Source organism: Sycon ciliatum, chromosome 8, assembly GCF_964019385.1.
Source record: "Sycon ciliatum chromosome 8, ocSycCili1.1, whole genome shotgun sequence".
NCBI lineage: Eukaryota > Metazoa > Porifera > Calcarea > Leucosolenida > Sycettidae > Sycon > Sycon ciliatum.
The window spans coordinates 15,347,041-15,366,271 of NC_088650.1; the positions used below are offsets into that span (position 1 = coordinate 15,347,041).

The following is a 19,231-nucleotide window of genomic DNA, read 5'->3' on the forward strand; positions in this document are numbered from 1 at the left end:
GCCCGACTTATCACGAGTGCGTGACTTAAATTGCGTGACTTTATCGCGAGTAGACATATATCTGATCACCAGGATGTATGTAACTGATAGGCTTCCCTGCACTGTGTGCTTGGCTATGTCTGTTCTGCAGCATCCTGTGATCAATGTCCCCATCCAGGCCAGGACGCATCACTGACCGAGTGCTGCGCTCTTGGCGACGTGAAGTTTGGATGCTGCCGCAAAAAGTATGTACTCTTGTTTGGTAATCATGGATGAGCTGACAATACCCCCATAATGAAATGAATACCACCAGCAGGAATTCCCTGATCAAACACAGTGAAAGTTGAACAAGCTGAAAGCTGCTGCTCGCCTTCTGAATGTGTCCCTGCACGAGTATGTGTTCTCGTATGTGCTAATCCGGCTTTGAGGAGGGGGGGGGGGGGATTTGACCCAGAACCGGATTTAATAGGCCCCTAGGGCTCGTCATTTTCTGAATGCACTGTGCTTCTGGTAGCATTTTTAAAATAATAGAAATTTACACAGCAGTGCTCCAGAACCCAAGGCAAGATAGATTCCATGCCACTGTCGGATGAAGCTAATCATCCATTGCTCTCTGGCTGCAGCGTTTCTGATATCCTGGCTATGCGCTTCGCCGAATTATCCACTGGCTGCACGCAAGCCTTGGGCCACGACTTCCGACCGTGCCGTGCCGCACTCCTGGACTGTTATAACCAGGGCAAGAACTATCACAGCAGCCCTGATCCACTCAACAACTGCCCAAGCCTGTACGGCTGTACTGCAGTAAGTCTGAGATTGCGTCATAATATCAGCTTTGCTCCACACTTGGCCCAGTTATGGAACCCATGCAGATGTTCCCGTAATACTAATAGCACAATGGAGAGAAATTGAATATACAGTAAAACCTGTAACTAAAGACCACCGTGACTAGCGACCAGCCTGGTACTACAGACCACTTCGCCAGGCACGGACGGTCTCACATTCATTATAGGGTCGTGCGGTGCAAACCTCTAACTAAGGACCACCTGCCACTAAAGACCGCTTTCTCTGGTCCCAAAGGGTGGTCGTTAGTCACAGGTCTTATTGTATGTGTATTGCTGTTATTTCGTTCGTCTCACGTGGGGCATGCAAAACAGCCCCATGCTCCAGAGGAAAAAATTGATTTGAATTCCTTACAGGTACCCACTGTGTTTCTGGCCATTGCAGTTCAGAGGTTATATTCCCTTAGCTAAGCCCATGTTGCATGGCATAGAATTCTTACCGCCAGCGCCGTCATACCTAGCTATCGTATGATGAGGCGTATGTAGCTGGGCTGAGCATAACAAGATACAGTGCACATACTGGAGGGGAGTGAAGTCTCGATGTGAAATGCACCTGGCTCCAGCCTATCCCGAAATTCCTATGACTTTTGCTGCAGTCATGACTGTGTGTGCGGTCACTGTCCTAGCTACGTGTATAATGTTGCTGATGCAATACGGATATCGCGAATCGGATGTTTACAGGCACAGTGCAGCCCCAGATCTACGAAGACTGGCCTGTGTACTGATGCACCGGTGTAGTCAATTCCATGATATAATTTAGTGTGCAGTTACAGTTACCACCAAAACCAGCCACACAGTTCTTGCAAGGAGCCAAATGTTGCCTGTGTTGTGCTCTGTGCTAACCAGAAACTGACCAGGGGAGAGGGCGACTGCATTGGCTTCACTGGCGCGAATTCCTCCTACTGTGCAGCCAACTGTACAACGGACATTGGCAACACGAAAACACGGGACTTCTGCCTTCCTGGCTTGTGCACCAACGAGGGCGACATCCAGGCGTACGCCCAGTCGGAAGCCAGTGTAGTATGCTACATGGCGAAGCAAGCAACGAAGCAACTGTCCTGCGGAGAGGCCGACTCACTGCTTTCCTGTGACGCTTGTAAGTCCGAAAAGCTGTACCTTTTTTTCTTCGATAATTAAAAAAAGACAGGTCTTGTTCACACTACAGCACTTAAACACTTGTTGGTGTTTGTATCATTGTAATATAGACATGGTAGATAGGATTTGACATGATTACAATACAGCCAGGGTACATGGAATGTACAGACTTCACTGCCCGACGATTGTGTTGGCGGAGAAAACTCTGAATGTCTTCCAGCTTTGGCCTTGCTTGCCATTGCGTAAACGTGTGAGATGTGCGCAACGTCCACTGCCGGCTGGTTGGTAGGCTGATTGCCCAGAGCCCAGTTGTATCAGGTACTTGACTTCCACCAGAGTGTGATAAATCGTTGAAAAACTACTTGGACTGGGTGTCTCTGACAAACTGCACTGTGGTCCATTGCAGTCGAGTTGCAGTTAGGCCAGCGTTCGCTCTAAATGATATTTTCTGCTTTAAAAATTATCGTGTCCGTTCCCGAGGCAACTCACGGCGGCCGCTAACACCCGGTAAATCCAGCTAATTCTGCTTAGGCCAAGGTATAACGCAACCACCGCTAGTCTGTGGTAGTGCTTTGCCGCCACTCAGTGTAGTCTGCCCACTGCACTCTCTACCGCACAGATCTGACCAACTATAACAAGTGCCTGGTCTGAACAATGCACAAACATGCCCTTACAGGAGTTTGCAGCAGTCCCAGCAAGTTTAGCATGTTTGGCTCGCTGGACATCTGTCCGGGCAAAGTCCGACCTGCCGCGGACATGCTGGTTCGCCCCTGCTCAGAACAACACCCAGCATATTTTCCTTGTTTCCAACAAACAAACCTCAGTTGATCAGTGCGAATCAGCTCCGGGCTGGTCTATTCTCATGTACAGTGAAACCGGTCTAAGACGACCGCTCAAAGGACCATCACAACATAGCCTTGATACCAGGTGGTCTGCTTATCCAGGGTCGTTTCACTGGACATAGCATCCCTTTGTGCTGGTGGCAGTGGTCACCTTATCTGATTGCTTGCCTTGCTAGGTTATACTGTGTGTGTGTGAATACAAATGATCACTATACTATGCTGTAAGTGTACAAATGCTCGGCCCATTCAAATTTTGGCCTCCCAGTGCTAAAACACATTTCTGCTGCAACAAACTTTCGGCCTGTACTGCTGCTGTCTGTATACACTGTCACACTGAACCTTGCAAAACAAAATTTCGGCCGCAACAAATTTTTGGTAAACAGTTTCCTCTGAGACAAAAATGCGATAATACTCATAAAAAGGACACACTTCAGGCTCATTACAAACATCTTGAAAGTTTTCGTCTTCACAAGTATACTTTCAAGCCTTCTCATCAGGTGAAATACAGGCAAGGGAAAAGGAACAGGAACACTGTTCCTGTTCCTTTTCCCTTGCCTGTATTTCACCTGATGAGAAGGCTTGAAAGTATACTTGTGAAGACGAAAACTTTCAAGATGTTTGTAATGAGCCTGAAGTGTGTCCTTTTTATGAGTATTAACAAATTTTTGGGCCAAAATAATGATCAGGCCAAAAATAGCCGAAAATAAATATGCGCCGACAATTTGTTGACTTACAGTATGAAATCCTAGCTGTGCACCTTTCAGTGATACCCCGCTAGTGCTTGTAGTGCATGTACCGCATTCGTCCCATGCAGAACCACCAGGACCGGTGGACTAGGGATGCTGTGCAATAGTACGTAACGTTGAGTGTACTTGATTCACCATGGCGCGTGGGCCTGACCGCCACAGCAATAATATGTTGTCCAGTGTGACAGTCAATTTGCTTTGGTGATTAGTTGTCCAATAACTTTGTTTGGTTCTGTTTTTGTTTGTGTTTTGTTTTCCATACAGTGGGTTTCTCTCATGAGTACAGCTATAAGGCCAAGTTCTCAGGTATGATTCCTCTCTGGTCTCTAACCGATTTTGGAACCGCACCAAAGTGTCGGCTTTGCCAATTTGCCAAAATCGTCGACTCGAGAAGTGCTCATGTTACAGAATTCGCTGCCGTTATTATACTCATTAGAACAGCGATGACATAATCATGGTGATCAATACCACAGCGATGACATAATCATGGTCATCATTACCACAGCGATGACATAATCATGGTGATCAATACCACAGCGATGACATAATCATGGTGATCATTACCACTGAAAGTATCCTTGGACTGAAGCCAGGGTTCCGACCGAATCAGGGGCCTGTACACTTCCACTCTGTTGATGCGCCTTACTGGGGAAGGTGCAACCCTCCTACGGGAGGGGTTCTGCTGTGCACTGTGATAATTCAATACTACTTGTACACGCATGCAATGTACATAATGGGCTCTACGTTCACAGCTGAGGTTCTGTATATCGCGGTCAAATGACATGCATACTAGAGATGGATATTGTACTTTGCATCCCAGTGCATGCTGTGATACTCTTCAGTTCAGTTTGGAGACAGCCCCTCCCCCCTTCCCCCTCCTCTCCCCTGCCTCCCACTGATTGTTCATTGCATGAACCCCCTACAGGCGGTGTGGATGGCATTTGGACGTGATTAGTTTTCAACCTAAATGCTGTTGTTCACTTTGACCCAAGGCATTGAAAATTCCACGTATACGGCTTTACATCTGTCCTGTAGATGTGGTTGGAACAACGGCCTTTGCGCCAACAACCGGTCCCCTCAAGAAGAAGAAGTCGAAGACGGGCGTGATTGTAGGCGGCATCATGGGCTCAGTGCTGGCCGTTGGCCTGACTGTCCTCGTCTACCTCTTCTACCGGAGACGCTACGCGAGAAAACGTGGCGACTTCACGCCACTGAAGAACCTGCAGGAGGATGAGGATGAGGATGAGGAAGCGTAAGACGCATCAGATATGTGCCAGAGCATTGGCCTTGCACAGCCAGGCGCACAATGCTATTTGATCCAGATTTTAGTTTTCGAATTTGAGCATTATTTTTGTAAGCAACTACACCAGGGCTTTTAACTTGTCCATTCTCATAATGCTCGCAATGCCGAAGTGTCCTTTTCTTGCCCATCGTGAGTTCAGTGACATCTGAAACAGATTGCTGAGACATTAATTTTGTTTTCTGACGCATTTTGACGCGTTTGACTTGGTTGCTGGCACCTTCATGAACCTCTATTTTCAATATCTTTACCTCGTATATTTTGCTAGTACATCCCCAATACTATAATTATTGTCAATTTTATAAACCTAATACTTTCATTCTCAACCAGATTTCTTTATTAGCCATGATATTCGCAATTTCCCCTGATCAGCAAAGTCCTCTCCCCATGCCATAGCCTGTAGGTACCACCCTATGTGCACAGTTATAAACAATTTGTGGACCTGTATGGCACAGAGGCTGCTTGCACTTCTTTTCGATGCACGGTGCCGCACACCCGTTTTCCAGCAGCATGCATTATTGCCGGTGTGTCACGGTAGAGTTATTACAAGCATTTTTTTTACGACTCCCCAATATGTATGGTGACATCACAGTGCACCCAATATGTATGGATGACATCGCAGTGCAGTCCGTGTCATTACGCATGCAGCCTGTGATACATCTTCATGCATGGCCAATACTCTTGTCCAGATCAATCACTGCCATGGACATAATCATTGTGAACAACGCAGCATTTACAGTCAGTGCTTGGCCGACCTACTTTATAAGGAGTCCGAGATGGCATGAGGGCATATTCGATTGACAACCTGTAGCATTGCTTTGTGCTGACTGTCCATACACTAATTCTTGTGTACCTTTTTAAAAACAGAATAATTACTCGTATTATAGAATTAGTTCCATACACACGTGCGAATGTACACGCGCACATATGCACGCACGCCCGCACAAACACACGCACACACACAATCATATTGTCATTGGCAACCAAACGTCACACATTGTTATGTGACTTGTTTGATTCTCTCGTCAGCACGAAACGTCTGTTCCTGTGTTGGCCATTGATTAGCTAAGCTGGAAACTGTACAGTCCCTGGATACATAGAGTAACATAGGGGTCAAGTAATGTTGTGCAGAGCTCAGTTTCATCGACTCTGGCCTCGGAACAACCTTCAACATACCAGCTTCCTTCCACGCATTTCGAGTCGGAACGATCGGTTAGCATGGTAAGGCAAGGGTCTAGAACATTTTGCTGTCAAATCGTTCCGACTTCCAACTGAGTCTGTCTAGGCTACCGGCTCGGCTCTACCCCCCACGTGCATCGCTCGTACAGCCAGTGACCATCGCGATATCGATCATGACTATTTTCTCGTCTGAAGAAAATGTACTTGTCAGTTGCAGGTCTACTGGCAGTAGCCATGCACTGATACAGTCCACCTTTTAGTTTTATACAGTCAGTACACTGGCAGGATGTCCGCACAGCCTACACACAAACTCACACACTCCATCCATGACCACTGTCGCACTGATGACCACACACGGTAAATCCTGTTGGATACAGCTGTCAACATCAATCATCGACGCCCAGCTTCCAACTCCAAGCTGCAGTCAGTGCAGACGCAGTGCAGTAGATCAGGGTAGATCTACTGACTGTACTGCATGCAATGCTAGTACTGCACACTGACAGTCTGTACACTGTAGATTCTACAGTGCTGATCGACGACTGCTACAAACTCGTATCTACGTAGCTACGCTCTCGCAAAAACTGTCCAAAGCACCGAAGTCAGCAAAGCCAGCATGCACCCGGTCTCCAGCAGCGCAGTGTTACCAGCGTTGCCGGAGTAGATCTACTCGAGTCGAGTGTTTAGTTGCATCAAAACCATCTTGCCAGAACTGGGCTCGTTGTCAGCGTCGCTAAGTCTTCAGTGGACCGGTGTCGTCTTTTTTTCAGTTTCTTGCTCAGTTCAATATCTCTCTCCACATTAGCCATGAGTTTCACAGAAGAGGAACTTGCCGAATTCAGGTCGCAGTTTGACACAGTGAGTGCCGAGATCCTGTCCCGCCGCTGGTGATTATGCTGCAATCGAGCCAGAGGGTTCTAGTGTTTGCATGCGTTCGTTTGCTTGTGTGTTTTTACGCTGTACTGTTGTAGTTCGATATCGATCGCAATGGCCATATTACCTGCACTGAGCTCACCGATGTCTTCAAGGCGTTGGGCGAGTCAGTACCTGGATACAAGGTCCGTGAACTTATAGCTGAGGTCGACAAAGATAAGAACGGCACAGTGGAATGGGGCGAATTCTTGACGGTGAGACGCTGACGTGGTTTTTATGTAGCATCGCTGGCAGTTGTTCCTGTTTTCTCCATTAGAATATTTATTTGCAATACCGGTTCACTGTCCAGGCCTCATGGTGGAAGGTTGTTTGGCTGTGCACGGTCAATTTGTGATGTGTCTGCCAAATTACTGGGGCGAAAGCGGAATGGCAGAAAGTATGTCGTGTGTCAGTTGGTACATGCCGTCGTTTGCCTTCATAGTGCCCAGCGTTACGAATACCTATGGCCGGGAAGTAGAAAAAAGTGTTCCCCACAGGGGCAAGACCACTAAAACTAAGTTAGCTGTGTGGCCTTTTGTTTATGATGTTCATCGTAACACACCGGATACCGGGTCACCGTCGTAAGTAACAACCCTAGTTCATCCCCGACCACGGTAAACCTGATACTGGTGTATATGATACTGGTGTACAAAACTGTGTGTCGATTCCTAGTTGAGAGCTCCGACCCAACTGGCGTTCGCCCTCAGCTCAGTTGGTGGGGGTCGGGAGACCTTTAGCATTTATTCCATTAATTTTCGCAATCGTTCCTTGTGGATCGGGTGAGATGGATAAAATGTCAAGGTCAGTGGTCCATGGGGCGTAGCTCCCGACCTTTTGTTTGGAGTTTTGACTTGAGGCTCTAGATTATTGTTGAGCACTTGTGGAGCGATTCACGAGGATACTTATCTATGGGCCGGTAATCGACGGACGATACTCGGGTCCGCTTCGTTTATGACTTCCCCAGCAAGTTGTTCCGCTGCCACTCAAAGAACCAACATGTATCCAGATATCACGAGACAGATGCATTGCAATGCTCAATGTCGATTTTAGCTACTTTTGCGAGAATGGTTCACGTCCGGATTGTTACGGACGAACCGGCTGTGTTGAGTTCGTGAGTTGGATGTACTTGTACTTGTAGTTGTAGTAGCAGTGCAGCGCATTGTGTTCCAGCTGCTACGACTCCTTGCTCCTCTCTGCCACTACATGTAGGCAAGAGTGTGAGGTGGTCGATGAGGCGCAGCATGTTCGATTTGAGCCGGCATTGACGCCTTCACTGCCATGTTTGGCAGTGTTGCAGCAACAGACGCGTTTCGCTGCAGCCAAGTACTGGTAGTTTCAGGCACTACTATCTGCGATGTGTGGTAAAACTGTGGTGTGCTGGTCAACATTTGGTACATGATTGTACAAAACGTATCAGACGTTATGGCTACAAGTAGCTATCTGCTTAGCAATGAGCATGGACCAACACTGCCACTAGCTTCCTGCCAGTGCATGCATATTTTGTTCAGTTTGACTTCCTCAGGTGAATGAAACTCTCATCTGTTTTGTCCAGCTAGTGGCATTATGTTATGCTCTGGTTGAGCTCTGGTGTGCACATGTGGCCTTGTGTGTCTATCTAGTTCAGTCGAAATGCTTCCTAAAGTTACATGCTGAACAGGTGCACACAAGACCTGCGCATAACAGTGAAACACTCTCAACTTTTACATGCTTTGCTTATTTGCAGACATTATTAGTAATAGACCCATGAACTGCATCATTTACATCAAATATTTCAATAGAGCTTTATCCCTTTATTGAGATGTGCACATTCACCTAGTACTGTTGTGTCCGGATTTCCAAAGATGGTCACCTTCTGCTGTCTAGGCTTTATGGTGTTGGTTTGGGCAATTATTTGTTGGCATCAGGCCTATTCCACCTTATGAACAGTGTGCCTGTGTCACACAGCATAGGAGAACTTGATGTGGCTCAACACACACACAAGATGCCTACAAAAGGTGACAAGTGGATTATTGATATGGATATACATGTATTGAATGCATTGATTGCATGCATCAGGCCATCTTAGTACAGTTTCATTCTGCACACAATCATGATAGGATTGTATAAGCAGAAATATTTGTCTGGAATTTTATTCCGTCTTTTCCAGCCGGACCTTGTCTTTAGCGTTTAGGGTTGGATGAAATTATTGACCATGGTTGGATGAAATTATTGACCGACTAAAGTTTCTGCCAGTTCTGTACACAGGTGTATGTGTGTTTCCTTTGTGCACGGCACGTGTGTATGTGTGTTTGGGGAGTGTGCCTTTGGCAGCTTGGAGTCATGGGAATCCAGGCTGGACATTACCTGTCACGTTATGTAATTCATCAATTTAAGCCTTTGTGATACTGACTAATAATAGCAATGGCTTATGCACGTGTTTGTAACATGTGTTGCCATCTTTGGAGGTTCAGTTGGTATGCAACAATTTTAAGGGATGGACTTTGAAACAGTGGGGGTGGGAGTGTTGTGAATAACCCGTCACTAATAGGAAGTTGATCATATCAGGGCTGTTTGATTTCACAACTATGATGCCAGCTATACGGAGATAGTTCACTGCGCTAAAGAGCAGGATGTTGTAAACCCTTTACATTCACCGACGCCTTTATGTTGCTGTGCATTTTTCTTGACAATTCCCCGCAATGTCATTTTATCATTACACTCTGCAGTCCGTACCTCTGATGTTACACCAATTTGAAATGACCGATGATCGCATGCATCCGTGATGTGGCAGTGGTGTTCGGATGAAGTAGGCCTGGCAGCCTGGCCATGTGGGTGAACAGCAATGCCTAAGATTGTTTCTTGCATCTTTGTGCTTCACTGATTTGGTGCATTAGATGATGGAGCAGGTGCGCTCCAAGAAGACGAAGTTTGGCCTTGCCGAAGCAAGTGAGAAGACGAAGAAGCTCGTCAAGGTGGAGGGTAAGTTACCTTGTTTTGTTTTTTTTCCTTGTATTTCATCAGCCTTTTGCTGGTATGTGGGCTAGAGATGTACGTCTCTGTACGAACTTTCTAAATCATACAAAAGCTACGAACGGTTCAGTGCATTCAACTCCAGTGACCTAATTCGGTTCTGAAAGATTTAGTTGGAAAGAAGTGGGTTTCGGATCCGCCCCCCTCTACGTTGGACAAAAACGCGACCCAGACTTTATGAGAAGTGGCCTAAGGTCTGACTGTCGTCATTATTATCTTTGAGATTCCAACCGCAACTGTGATAGGAAGCATTGCATTACTCTTATGAAGAGGCTTGCCAAAAAGCTTTGCAATCAATTCAATGCTTCGATGTTTTTTGTTGAAAGCTCGAATCTAATCACGTATATGGCCTGGTTTCTGTGCCTATTAGCTGTCCATTGACTATTTATTTTTCTCATTACCAAATATGCATGACAAGAGAAGGTGTTTGTGGGTGAATATGAACCAAAATTGAGTTCAACAATGTCGTTCCAAAGCAGCGACCATGTTGGGAAGAGCGGGTTCGATTCCATTTTCTTTTTTTCTTTTTTGGATGTGTCAACCAGGCATGTCTGCTGCCTCGTCTGCTGGAACCACCCATTCGTTCGACGAGGATGAGACTGTGTCGTTCAGTGACTGGATCAACTATGTGCTGAAGGATGATGCCGATGTGCAGTCTAAGCTGCCAATCGGCCCGGGTGATCTGTTTGATGCCGGATCTGATGGTATCCTCTTGTGGTAAGTGTGGGGAAGTCGTGTTCAAGTAAAGATGGAAATGTTCCTGGGTAGAAACTCCGTGTTACAAAACTAACCATGAATCGAACTACGACCAGGCCGCTAGTTTGTTGTCGTGGTCATTGGCGTCAGGCGTAATGGCTCAAACTCAGTGTTCCTGCTGCTGGATCAATCCATGTGGTTTCAGCTTCTCTTATAGTACAAGCTGTCAAGGTGATCACTCTGAAAAAAACGACCACCTTTCCCAGAGGAGCACTGCAACTTGGACCAATGGATGTTATTTCCAGTCGAATGCCCCTTGATAAGGCGGCCACTGCTACAGGGGAACACATGTTGAAGGTCCCTGGAGTAGTCTTTTTAGATAGATTTCACAGTACTGTTCAATGGAACTCTGAGAAGACGTACATTGTACCCCCTTGGGAAACTGATACATGTTCCTAGTATCCAAAGTACTTCTAATCCGAACATTCTTCAGCATGGATCAATGTACCAATGCTGCAAACAATGTTCACACTAAGCTTGAGAATGTCTTATCGGTGTATGTACTAAGCGAGTTCCACTGTATTTGTGTTGTTCCTCACAGCAAGCTGATCAACGCCAGTGTGGAGGGAACCATCGATGAGCGTGCCATCAACAAGAAGAAGCCAAACAATTTCAAGATCCACGAGAACCAGACGCTCGTTCTCAACTCGGCCTCCGCTATCGGCTGCAGCGTCGTCAACATCGGTGCTGAGGACTTGATCTCTGGAAAGCCTCACTTGGTTCTCGGCTTGATGTGGCAGATCATTCGCGTATGTGTTGCAGATGTTGCTATTATTCACCATCCCTTTTTCACTGTCACACTCTTTGTTGAATGTATGAGAAGCATGCTCGTGTAATGACTTCGGTCTCCTGAACAGATTCCAAGTGGGCACCGTGCGCCCTCGTAGTTGAAATTACTTTCGTTGGGACTTTGGTACATTGGGAAATTGTCCCGTTGTCGGCTTTATTACATGTACATACTCAGATAAGACATCATCTTGCGTAGTATGTACATTGTACGGAGCATGGGTGCAGTGATCTCTACTGATATACTAGTATGGTTGGATAGGAATTACCTTGCATACTAGATGCACTGTCCTGCTCGCCATGGAGGTAGTACGCCTTATCGGAGTTCTACTGCATTGCTGAGCCCAAGACCAGTGTACGTACAGGCAACATTGAACCAACATGTGATGTATGGTCTGCATCTACACGTATTCTTTGCACTACACAGATTGGTCTGCTCGCCAAGATCTCCCTGAAGAACAACCCGAACCTGGCTGTCCTCTTGAACGACGGAGAGTCACTGGCCGACTTCCTCAAACTGTCACCGGAAGAAATCCTGCTCAGATGGTTCAACTATCACCTCGAAAAGGCTGGCCATGGCCGCCGAGTGCGCAACTTCAGCGGTGACATCAAGGTATGGGCTATCAATAGATACCGGGAATTTTCTTTTCACGTCTCAGTATTACGTTTTGATCCAAGTTTGAGGGCTTTGGTTCGAATCCCACCTCTGACAGTATGTGTAGTGTTCCTACGACAACAACTGCGTGGGAGCCCATCAACAACTACTCACGCAGTCCTCGCAGCAAAATGACCGGCCATTGTTTTTAGAAAACTGCAGGGAAAGCATGAAGTGGCAATGCAAGGCCTGATATGTACAGTACTGGGCGGCTAGGAACATGTAAACATTGCAGGGTGTGCGGAGCATGACTGTATAGATATATTAGTGTGGATGTATTTTAATACAAATCATTTATTGTTGGGCTCCAGTGCGATCATAGTGTGGCATACATGTGTAGGGAATGAGTATATGCTGCTGTCTGATGATCGCTGTGTGAAACTTCAAGTTGCAGCTGCACAGCCTTTCGCCTCCGTTGTATGTGTATAAGAACTGTTCATGTGTGGAGGATAGCACAATATTACACCTGGCCTCCGACGTACATGCTAGGTCGATTAAAGCCAGCACTCATTCTGGTACAAACCCAGTTGTGTCATGTTCTCCACTAGCTTATAATGTGGATATGCATGTCCCAGTATGTTGTCAATGTCGGCAACGACAGAACATTACCGGAAATGGCCAAATTTTCAACTTTGCCCAAGCTGTCTCCTATAATTCATGGGTGGACGTTCATTAATGCGCCACTGAAACATGGCCCCATTGTGTGTGTGTGTATGTGTGTGTGTGTGTTTGTGTGTGTATGTGTGTGTGTGTGTGTGTGTTTCCTGTACATTCAAAGGATTCCGAGTGCTACACCATCCTGCTGTCCCAGATTGCACCAGCCGATTCCGGTGTGGACCGCTCTCCTCTTCAGGTAAATATTTTCGAACGAGAAAAGTCAGCTTTTTGTAGCATCTGTTTCTTCGCAACAATTCCAGTCGTATCGTAAATGAAACGTGAATATAATTTCACCTTTCACATTGCTTAGTACATTATATTGCCGTCTGATGAGTGGCTTGTTTGTGTTTTCAGACCAGAAACTCTGCCCGAGTATTGACCAGGAAGAACTTGGTTGTACTGTTGCATTTTGTGAATTGTATGAAGACATCACAGTCGACATGGAATTGCACCAGCCCCTTGTCTTGCTTTTGTTACAGGCAATCTTGTCCTTGATTTCTTTGGCATCAAGTTGGACAAGTGATCCCAGTATTAGTTTGGATTGGTTCGGTTCTGCTCCTGATAGCAAGTGTGTGTCTTGTTTGAGTTTCGCCCAATTTTATATTGCGTAAGAGGTCTTGGCAAGAAGTAGCTGTACCATGACCTGCACAGAGACTTGAGGCGTGACTGGTGCATTCCATTGGCACGATATTGTTTTGTATGTTTGTAGGAAAGCGACCTGAACAAGCGTGCAGACAGGATGCTGCAGCAAGCCGACAAGATTGGCTGCCGGGCGTTCGTACGACCAGCTGTAAGTCTGTTCTACTTTCGCTTCGGTCGTATAATGAAACTGCCCCAATAAGTGTACCATTGGTTTTGGAGTCCTATCTTTATTTGCAGAATCCATTGAAGTAAATAAATCATAATCCTCTCTGGAGCAGTGTAGGTGTATTCAATATTCAGTCTCTGTGGTTGTGTGGCCTTCTCTACTACAGCAAGAGTTGTTATATTTCCAGAGGATAGGGCAGCAAACCAGACCAGTGTAGCCACATACAGCAGTGTAATTTGGGCAACGCTGATACTGAAATTTGCCTCTGAATTGTTGTTGAACAGGATGTAACGAAAGGCAACGCCAAGCTCAACTTGGCCTTTGTTGCCAATCTCTTCAATATGTATCCGGCACTGGAGCCAAGCGAAGAAGGCCTCCCCGACTTTGACCTGGGCGACTTCGATGAGACTCGGGAAGAGAAGAGTGAGGGCTTTTAAAGTGGATAGGTGTACTTGAACTCATGAAAACTGTGGGAACTACGTCCTAGGCAACACAGGAGCAGCTGTACGCAAAGTGTACGATGGTCACCATTGCTGTTAATTAAGTGTAGCCAGAATCTGCAGCTATTACATCACTCTGCTTGTGACAGGATTTGGGAATATGTGTCTCACCATGGAAAAGTTTCTGCAGCAAGAAATTCTAAAAACAAGGGTTCATTCCCCGCACCTCCACCGTTCGCCTTGAGTATTTATTTCCCTCTGTACTACTCCGTGGTTCTCTTCCACTTCAAGGTGTGGTTGGCGCCTGCCTACATGAATCACTGATAGTTGTTATGCACACAGGATGATTCGTGCACTGACCATTCATGTACCACGTTCCCACTAAGTTGTCACGGGATATGACTCTCTCTGTGGAATATGGTCCACTGTACATTCTGCTGTGCAACAGTCTCCTGCTAATTGTGCGAAAAAGGTTCTTATTCCACTGGACCTTGTGTGTGTGTGAACTATGTAGAAATACCCGTAGAACCACTTGCAATTTTCACGTTTGGTCGTGACATACTGCCCCTGCTACTGAGAGGAAATACCAGTTATATCTTTGGGTCTCTAAATGTCTACATATGTTCTCTCTTTTGTGATGAACATTAGCATTCCGCAACTGGATGAACTCCCTGGGTGTTACTCCGTTCGTCAACAACTTGTACTCGGACCTCAGCGATGGACATGTGTTGCTTGAGGTACGTACCGGTATCTTGCCTTGTACATGAAGAGCTCGCTCAGACCCTGCAAAAAGAAAGGAAGATGCAAACGGGAAAATCTGAATAAAAAATTGACTGTCAGCACCACCAGGACTCGAACCAGGGACCTTCGCTTGTGGCCAGTGATGCTCTAACCATTGAGCTATGGAGTACTGTAGAACGGATAATTTTAGCGGGTGACAACCGGTAGTTGGCTTACACCTTTAGCACTATTCATACTTAGATGTATGATTTGCCATTCTTCGGATTATAGTGCTTGTTTCTCTTGCTTACTTAGTACCCTGCCATTGACATATTCAGGTGTGACAGCATAGTCGTATTGCAACGCACAATTTCACGGCATGGACAACTGATAATCAGAAAGGGAAACTTAAGTTAACCCCCCGCCACTGCTCTGAGCTGCTAGCATTTTTTTGGTTTATCTGGTGCAGCGCGCCTGACGCATGTCAAAGCAGGCCAAACGGAATTTGTATACACCTGCGCAGTTTTAGTGTTCGTGGAATTCTTCGTAACCATGTGGACGCGTGCTAGTTTGTACGTGAAGTGTGTGGGTTACAGTGAGGGCTGCGTCCCACCCGCCTGTGTGGATTCACAGGAAGTGTGAGTTACGAAGTCTGAAGAGAACATTGAACGGTCTCTGCTGGGATGACGACTACACCATAGCTCAGTGGTTAGAGCTGCACTAGCTACAAGTTAGGGTCCCTGGTTCGAGTCCTGGTGGTGACAGTCAATTTTTTCTCCAGACTTTTCCCGTTTGTGTCTTTCCCTCAAACCAGTGAATAACCATGTTGATGTTTTCCTTTTTTATCATTCCAGCTCATGAATAAGATCAAGCCAGGTATCGTAGACTGGAACAAGGTCAACAAGCCACCGTACAAGTTGGGCGGACAGATGAAGAAGATCGAGAACTGCAACTACGTTGTAGACCTCTGCAGGGAGCTCAAGTTCTCTACGGTCGGAATCGGTGGACAGGACATCAACTCTGGCAACAAGACACTTACGCTTGGTGAGGAAGTGTTTGCTATTCAAACTCCAGCTCTAATAGTGACCTGCACTAGCGCTCAAGTTACCTTAGAACCCGATTTGATTTGGTGGGAAGAACAGGAGTTGAGTGATCATTCCATAGTGTACAATTATGTTCAGCGGCGCCGGAGGGTACTTTACGCTGGTACGGTCAGCCAATATAGGTTGCCAATCCAGGGTCCTACCCTAACAAATGCAAATTAACCCACATGCATGCACGCATACACACAATAAAACTTAAAACAAACAAAACATCAATATGCACATTTATCCAGACACGCTCTCACGTACACACACACGCATCTGCGTGCCAAACGTACAAAACGTGGACACATGTACACCAAGCAAATAGAATACAAGGAAGTGGGGTTTGCCATAGTTTTTTTTTCTTTCAATTTTGTCTGATAAATATTTACGAGATTTTGCATCGAGCGACATCATGGATAACATTGAGCCAAGAATTATGCAATAAACCAGAAGAGATATCTCTTCACAAGTAGGCAAATAAATGCGTAGGTGCCCGGCAACAGCAATCGGGCGAGTCACAGCAATGTACGTATTGCAACTTCAATGATACACATACACGGTTGACCACCCATGCCTCAAACCGGCGGGTCAACCACATGGTGGCCCGGCAACTTCAAACGGGAACACACCGATACAACAGACACAGTTGACCACCCATGCCTCAAACCGGCGGGTCAACCACATGGTGGCCCGGCAACTTCAAACGGGAACACACTGATACAACATACACAGTTGACCACCCATGCCTCAAACCGGCGGGTCAACCACACAACAACATACAGGTGTCACAACACTGAGACAGTACAGCACAACACTGAGAGGCAAATGCATTTGACCCTCCTTGGGGCCTCGTCACGTGGCACAAGATACCGACGTGTCATGTCTAAAGGGAGGGAGGGAGGGGAGAAAACACAACCTTGAGTCACTTTCGCTAACTGGATGACAGAAATTGTTGACAAGGAAGTTGCTTTGCTGACACGAGGCAGGGCAAAGCAGCCACGCAAGATTTATTTTTTCATCCACCATTTTCGGAAAAAAATATTTTTTATTCATGTGCCGCGTGACGAACCCGTGACAAAACACGTGCATGCGTGGGCTAACTTGGCTTTGCTGCTCAAAGCCGTCATTTTGCGAAGTTTGCAAATTTTGGACCCGATATCATTGGATTTCAATAATTACCTGAGGTGAGAAGTGGCACGCACGGTGATTTCTGTGCAAATCTCATAGGGAAAACTTGCACCTGACACACAAACAGGGCAAGCTGTTCAATTATCAATACATGTATACGAGTATGTCATTGAAGCTCAAATGCCGACAGGTCCTTGGTGATGTGCAGAAGATCATGATTGGAAGACTGAGGTCCACTGTTCCTGTTCTGTTTGTGAACTTCAGCTGTCACCTGGCAGATGATGCGTGCTTACACCATCAAGCTGCTCGAAACCCTGGCCGGCGGCGGAAAGACGATCAACGATGCTGATATCGTGGACTGGGCCAACAGGACGGTATGTTCCCCTCCAGTGAACTGTGCAAGTGTGCTGATGGCCAGAGCAAGTTGCTGTGCGAATGGATGTGTACATCAAGTATTACTTATGGGTATCTTGTTCATTCCTGGGGTAGATGTTAGTTGGGGTTTTTTTGTCAGTCAAGATGATCCTTTTTAATTTGTATATATTTAGGCTGCTGGTCGAATTATAATATACTGAGATATAATTACTCCGTAGATTATGTCCGGTGAATGGAAATTTCATAATCCACCGATCCACCTATATCTTGGCAGATAGCATACTAACGTGTGAGTTTACCTTAATTTGTCTCCCTTTGATAGCTCGCCGATGGTAGCAAGTCGTCCAGCATCCAGAGCTTCAAGGACCCATCCATCGCCACGAGCCTCCCTGTCATCGACATTGTGGACTGCATCCGGCCAGGATTGATCGACTACGAACAAGTCAACGATGCCTCCACTGATGAGGTAATGTGTAGTGGAGAAGTGTGGAGAATGTACTGGTGTTTGAGGAAGCAAAACTGAGTAATTGAGATAGAATTGGGGGGATGGATTTGAATTATTCTCGATGACAGCGATGATCAGCTGTTTGCTTGCAGATGACGTGTATACACGCACCTGAACCCCATGCCGGTTCTCTGTTGACGTGTATACACTCGCTTTGGTTTGCATCGTGCATTGCGGTGAATAGATAAGTGTACAGACTTTCGTTACTCTGTGAAAGAGCATCCGATCTCCACTAACGACACACCATTGGAAAGTTCTTGAGCTCAGCTTTCCGGAGATATAAATGCTTTGCGATAGCATAAAGATTGACTTCACGGCCTGGAGTGATCGCGAATGTTTTGTTTGTGACTTCGCAGTTTTTGGAGCATGCCAGGGGATATCCCTTTTTCCCAACGCATGTGTTCTGGACATCAAATGAAGCGCGTGGATCTCAGCTTTGCAGAGCAGTTTGAATCGTGAAAATGGATTGAATTCGAGCAAGGAGCCGAAAAGAATGTGTGACTGAGCTGTTATTTTGTTCCAAGGCATGGTGGGCCAGTTTGGAGAGGTCGTGGAAGTGGCCCTGGTGGGGCTATGGAGCTGAGAGCTTCCAGGATCGATTTGCTTGGTCCTGATCTTTCCAACAAGCCCAGGATGATGAAATTCCATCCAGGTGAACTGAAATGAGAATAAATTTCGTTTGGAGCAGTGCGCCCAAACTCCACCAGGAGAGTCTGTGCGCTGGAGTGCCAGTTGATTGGGAAAACCAAGCCAGCACGCAAAGGGTTAAGAAATTGAGCTGTGACCGGAGCTGGCTGAACAATAAAATATATAAAGTTAACAGCGATTCTCACTATGGTTTTTGTTGCTTCTGTCACATTCACTGCACAGGATAAGCTGCTTAACGCCAAGTATGCCATCTCAATGTCCAGAAAGTGCGGCGCACGGATCTACGCGCTGGCTGAGGATCTTGTCGAGGTCAAGCCAAAGATGGTACTGACTGTGTTCGCCTGCCTGATGGCACGTTCTTTGCAGAAGGCGTAAGAACTGAGTTCTGTACGCTAGTACGGAGTTTTTCCCCAGATGAAAGGCAACACTGAAATGTAAGCTTCACGATCTCTATTTCCCCCATTGCAGTGCCATTTGCAGTGCCATTTCTTCTCCACAGATATTGCTTCATGCTATCATTTCTGTTTGGATTCAGAGCTTCATATCTTGCAATGAATTGCATTTTTTTGGTCCTCAGCTTCAGCCTCTCCCCTTGAAAAGGTGGCTGCTGAGTTTAGTACGTTGGTGCATGCAATTTTTAATAGTGGACTTAGCATCTAGCATCGATTTCAAAGCACTTTCACGTGCGATTTTCATCTATCTCCAAACTTATTTGTGCCGTTTTCTTTTTATGTGCAATGAATTCAAGATTTGAAAGCAGAAATTAA

The 19,231-nt window shown here is 46.2% G+C and overlaps 2 protein-coding genes across 2 annotated transcripts in view; both read left to right on the forward strand.

Moving 5' to 3' along the window:
- Positions 1 to 5,495, forward strand: part of LOC135823589 (uncharacterized) — a 76,948-nt gene extending 71,453 nt beyond the window's left edge. Inside the window, exons 45-49 of the mRNA XM_065336434.1 lie at positions 131 to 224; positions 603 to 780; positions 1,665 to 1,914; positions 3,766 to 3,807; positions 4,537 to 5,495. Of these exons, the coding sequence (XP_065192506.1) occupies positions 131 to 224; positions 603 to 780; positions 1,665 to 1,914; positions 3,766 to 3,807; positions 4,537 to 4,757 (785 nt within the window). The 3' untranslated portion in view covers positions 4,758 to 5,495. The remainder of the gene's footprint in view (positions 1 to 130; positions 225 to 602; positions 781 to 1,664; positions 1,915 to 3,765; positions 3,808 to 4,536) is intronic.
- Positions 5,496 to 6,667: 1,172 nt separating this feature from the next.
- On the forward strand, positions 6,668 to 19,227 carry LOC135823803 (plastin-2-like). Its single transcript, XM_065336650.1, has 14 exons — positions 6,668 to 6,835; positions 6,949 to 7,104; positions 9,763 to 9,847; positions 10,444 to 10,615; positions 11,196 to 11,403; positions 11,868 to 12,053; positions 12,874 to 12,948; positions 13,462 to 13,542; positions 13,845 to 13,983; positions 14,649 to 14,737; positions 15,575 to 15,764; positions 17,201 to 17,310; positions 17,634 to 17,777; positions 18,687 to 19,227. Exons 1-14 carry the CDS (start codon positions 6,785 to 6,787, stop codon positions 18,837 to 18,839), a joined length of 1,839 nt encoding a protein of 612 aa, XP_065192722.1. The 5' UTR covers positions 6,668 to 6,784; the 3' UTR covers positions 18,840 to 19,227.
- The last annotated feature ends 4 nt before the right edge of the window (positions 19,228 to 19,231 follow it).